We start from the raw sequence: 5,000 nt of genomic DNA, 5'->3' as shown, positions 1-5,000 counted from the left end.
GCCTCTACTACAATTTTTTACCATGTAATACTGCCTGAGTGTCTCAAGGCAAATGAGTATCTGGTGGTCGATGCATTTTATGCGACAATCAAATTTGAAACGGAGAAAACCAACAAAAATAATAACAATTCTTAGGTTCAACATTTTCAGAAATTCCACCAGAATCCCTTGTAATGTTTACTGAACTTGTATCATTTTTACAAGTGTGTGATGTGCACTTCCTATGCAGCACACTGTACTTCATAAACTTCATGAAAGCATTTGTTCTTTGAAAACAAATGAAGGGAATACCAAAAAATAATCTGGAAACTTCATAAGGAAAGCCAATACAGGATAAAGCAAGAGGCACACAGAGAAATCAACAACAGTATCATTAATGATCATATCAATAAAATTACAGATTAAGCTCTTGAAGCATCAGAATATATAAAAAACAATGCTATACTCTACCTTATGAGGATGCTTGACGTGGCAGCAGAATCCTAGTTCTTTCAGTAAACGGCGCTCTGCTTTGATCACCTGGTTCTTCAGTGCAATATAATTACTGTCAAGGATCACTGGCTGGATGGTCCTGTAGAGAACAAAGGTAAGGAATTGTGTCCATGTACTTATGCAAAGACTTATAAAGATCTAAAGACACACACACACACACACAAATCTCAATGAAACTAGAAAATGAATACCCTTGTACCATCTTTTCCTCAGCCTAAACTGTTAATCCAAAAGCTTGTTTAACCCCATGCCGCCAGGGATGTCATGTGCGTACATGCCATGCCCACTGTGTTTAATTTAGTAATTTTTTTTAAACAAAGATAGCCTCAGAAGTAGAAAGTCATCAATGTGCCAATTACGAGAATTACCAGTCTCACCTGTTTACCCTTCTTGATTTTCTATCATATTTTCAGGTATTCATTACAACTATTGTAAAAGCAATTATGATGGTTATAACAAAATTAACAGTATCAATACTGATAACATTAGGGGAAAAAAAAAAAAAAAAAAATCAAGGAAAGGTGAAATTAGATGACTCCTTTTTGGCTCAGCACTGGTAGAGCCATCTGTGTGCAAAGACATTTAACAAATCAATACTAAAGTGAACACAACATCTTCTCAAGGTAGAAGATGTTGGATGGCATAAACACAGCACAAAATATTAGTCTGCACTTGGATGTGCAAATCAAAGTCCACTCACTTTCCGTTCTTCACTTGTCTGACGTGGTTGAAAACATTGATGACGTCCCTGATCTTGCGCGGGGCTTCTTCAATCTTGGATGCCAGGGCTATGCAGGCCATGGCGGTTGTTTCCATCGGGTACCGCACCATGGACTTGGCATAATAAAATCTTTGGAACAGCACCTGACCTGCTGCCATGGCCACCTGTTGATGCATACAAAAAGGGAAATGAAGGATTATAAACAAGTTCCTAATTTTTTTTTTTTTGCCTAAGTGAGCAACCACCCCCCCTAACTGTGGTTAGTTTTAGCTGTCAAGTCTTTATAGCCCTTTAGATCCTGCTTGGCACATGTGATCCCTCATTGATACTAACGCATATAAAAGCCTTGTGTAAACATGTAGATATTGCCAATAGTGGGGGAATAAGGGATAGAGAAAAAAATGTATATATATATATAATAATAATAATGAGAATATTACATACAATAATATAAAATCAAAGAAGTAAAATAATATGCTCAGGCATTCATACTCGGATTTCTTACACAATAGCTACCCAAGACAAATAATCATATTCACACCACCCAAAACAACAAAGGAACACAAGAATTCCCAGATCAACACAACTTGACACAGAGACATTTATTTTAATCACAATTCCTAACACCTTGACAATTCTTTACCTCCTATTCTTGTTTGGCCGAGATGAAAGATTTCCTCATTCCTGTCCAAATATGCCGGACATAACTGCTTTGTAAAATACAAAAAACATGCATTATCAAGTAAATCTAAAAACACATATATTAACAACGATAACAAAAGCCTGGCAACTATTCTAATGAATTCAGCCTTCATATCCAACCTGATCACGTACTGTATAAACACGAAAAGGGTAAAAAGTTGGACTTCAATGCCTCGTGCAGAAAAATAAACTTGGTGATTGATGCAGCTATGCAATCACCATGGCCTAGGAGACTTTAGCACTCCAGCAAAAGCCAACAATCCACTGCATACAGTCTGGACCAACAGAGCTTGAATTGCGTCCTTACTTGATAAATTGTGTGGGAGATCTAGTCAATGAAACTGGACACATACAAGCAAATTCTTGTTTTTTCTTGTCTTTTTTATTGTTATTCCAGAAACTGGGTCACTTTTACTATTAGTTTCAATACATCATCATATAAAAATGCTTCATAACTCACTTACATTAATTCCATAATGGTTTAGCTTACCTCCAAAACTGTAATTTTACTTGACTGAATCCCTTGCAAAATTACTAAACGCTATGCAATCATAAGAAAAAACAGTGATCTGCCAATACAATGTACTGTTCCATGAAAGGGTGATGACACTCCTGAATCACTGTAGTTAATTAAGTGTACAGATCAATGGAAACTGCCCCCACCCACTATCAACAAACCTTGAAACTATTGTCTTTGGTTCTAATTGTGCAAAGTGAATTTGTTGTTGTTTTACATAGCAAATGACCAGTTCAGGAAATCAATCGCAATGGACTTAGTCTCCTTGCAGCATCTGTCACAACCTATTTTCTTTTTTCTTCTTTGCCTATGTAGGTTACTTCAATCATTGATGAGTATTTTTTCCCTCTCTTTATGGCTACATCATCAGATTTTCCACATCTTTATGTGGTCATTATGTATCACTTGTGTTCTACTATTTTTTAATAATCAAATTACGTCACGGAATTGCCAAAGCCTACTAGATTACAAGATTCCCCCACCCCCCAAAAAAAATATTAAGTATTTTTGAAAATTTTTGTCATGATGGCCCTCTTTAATTCTGTAGTTTTATCCCTTATATAAAGAATTAGGTCTACATTTACATCATAACCGCTCAAAGTTTGGGTGAATCTTAGGACACAAATAACAGAAAAAACCTACATTCACACATATGAAATAATTTGCATGAGCAAAACCTTAGTAATGAAGAAAGAAGGTCAAGACAAATGCTACAAGGTGACCAAGACCTTGGTGATTGGATGGGGATTCTGGGGGCAGACATATGGCAATCGGATGGGGGTCTGGATGAGGAGGAGGAGGAGAGGGAGGAGGAAGAGAAGAAAAACCTGGGGATAAGGTTTAATCTTAACGATATGGACACACTCCAGCAGGGCAAACTGAAAATGATACTCTTGTAGAGGACTAAAAGTTGTAGAAATAATTTGCAGACATGAATGGTAATGCCAAAAATAAATGAAAAAGATCAGAGAAAGCGCCACCCAGAGCCTAAGTCACTTGGTGCTCCCGAGTTTCATCTCAGTTAGTTACCATAAAGATAAAGCTATGCCCTATCCAGAGACTAAGTCCCAAAACCAGGGTATCATGTGAACACCCTATCATTTTTAGCCTCTAGGATAGATTGTGTACACAAATATATATATATATTAACACACGACCCATAAGTAAGGAGTGGCATCAATCTGCAAAGGTCAAGGTCTAATTCGGTTGACAAATTCTTTAGGCAAATTTAAGACATTTTAAGGCATGCAACAGAATAAGCTCTGGGTTAATCTTTACGGTATTAGGATGAATTGAATATGATATTCTTGTAGAGGACAAAATGTTGTAGTCATTGGTACAAGAAATAATCTTTAGACACAACAGTAATGCCACAAAGGAAAAAGATTGCGGAAAGCGCCGCTCTCATCCCATGTCCACTCGGGGCTCCCGAGTTTCAGCTGTATCTTGCCGTTCATATTAAGGTGAAGACAATATTTCCCAGGGGGTGTTGGGGGAAGGAGCCCCACGCCAACCCTCCCTTCGGGAAGTTGCCTGGTCATGGCAACTTAGATTAATGGGGGAAAAAAATAAAAAATAAAAAATAAATAATATAAAAATTACATGGAGTTAATACTTTGTCCCTTGCGAGTGCGTCCATACTGTAAAGAATTACCCAAGCTTTCTTTAGAAGTCTTTTTAAAGATGTGCCCGAACCCTGAGAAAGTAAATCAGTATTTTTGAATCAACAACATTAGTGAGCACATGGATTCTTTACACAAGCATCATCTAACTTGACAAGGTATGGCTTATCTACCTTCACGGCAATTAATCACCACTACAGAAACAGTTCAAACCCGAATTTGTGGAAGACAATCTCAGCTTCAACCAGAGTGCAAAACGCGAAGGCTACAGTGTACCACATACAGTCCTCTTTCCAACAATGCCCTCATGGTCTAAAAAAACAACTTTGGGGAAATCTCTCATAATATACAAATTCTTCTCCAACACCGACAAATACCTCAATGCTAACACATCTCATCCACCCTATAGACAAGCCTGGAATCTAGGAAAGCCCTTCCAGTACTTCTTTCATTCCCGATCCCAAACTTCCATTTCTATCTTCCAAAACACATGCGAATTCTCAGCCTCATTCTACAATCTCCTTTCTCCCGACTTTTACGGAATGAAAAGAAAGAAGAAAAAACGCACACGAGGGGGAAATGAACTACAACACACGAGCAGAAGTTTAGAGCCTTTGTGACTTTTTTATCCACGCTCTATAGGCCTACTTACGAACTTCCAAGCGTTCCGTAGGCCTATCTACGCTCATCTCACTAACGTCGTGGAAAAGAGGTGAATCCCCTTCCCGAAAAACCAAGGCAAGGGAGTTCTCAAAAAAATAAAAATTGTTAAGAAAACTGTCGGAAAAAACGGCAAAACTTCTCCGCATACCTGAGGTAACTTCAGCAGGATTCCTCCCGTTTGAATAAGCTCGCATCCTAGTATCCTCAGGTCCATTTCGATCTCAGAGTCAAGGCCGTCCAACTGGGAAGGACTCGGCGACAGCTTTTCCGGCGGCAGAAGGAC

The 5,000-nt window shown here is 38.2% G+C and overlaps 1 protein-coding gene across 2 annotated transcripts in view; it reads right to left on the bottom strand.

The window, feature by feature from the left end:
* The window catches only part of LOC113822097 (cyclin-L2), a 16,570-nt gene that overhangs the window by 11,468 nt on the left and 102 nt on the right, over positions 1-5,000 (bottom strand). The window contains exons 1-4 of one of the 2 annotated variants that reach the window (XM_070116746.1): positions 4,866-5,000; positions 1,857-1,920; positions 1,193-1,377; positions 451-571 (exon numbers count right to left, since the gene is read on the bottom strand). The exon at positions 4,866-5,000 is cut by the window's right edge and continues 102 nt beyond it. In XM_070116746.1, coding sequence (XP_069972847.1) covers positions 451-571; positions 1,193-1,371 — 300 coding nt within the window. In that variant the 5' untranslated portion in view covers positions 1,372-1,377; positions 1,857-1,920; positions 4,866-5,000. The remainder of the gene's footprint in view (positions 1-450; positions 572-1,192; positions 1,378-1,856; positions 1,921-4,865) is intronic. The other variant, XM_027374620.2, reaches the window with a different exon arrangement.

This window comes from Penaeus vannamei, chromosome 39, assembly GCF_042767895.1.
Source record: "Penaeus vannamei isolate JL-2024 chromosome 39, ASM4276789v1, whole genome shotgun sequence".
NCBI lineage: Eukaryota > Metazoa > Arthropoda > Malacostraca > Decapoda > Penaeidae > Penaeus > Penaeus vannamei.
Note: the sequence above shows the minus strand (reverse complement) of the source record. Positions and strands in the feature narration are given on the sequence as shown.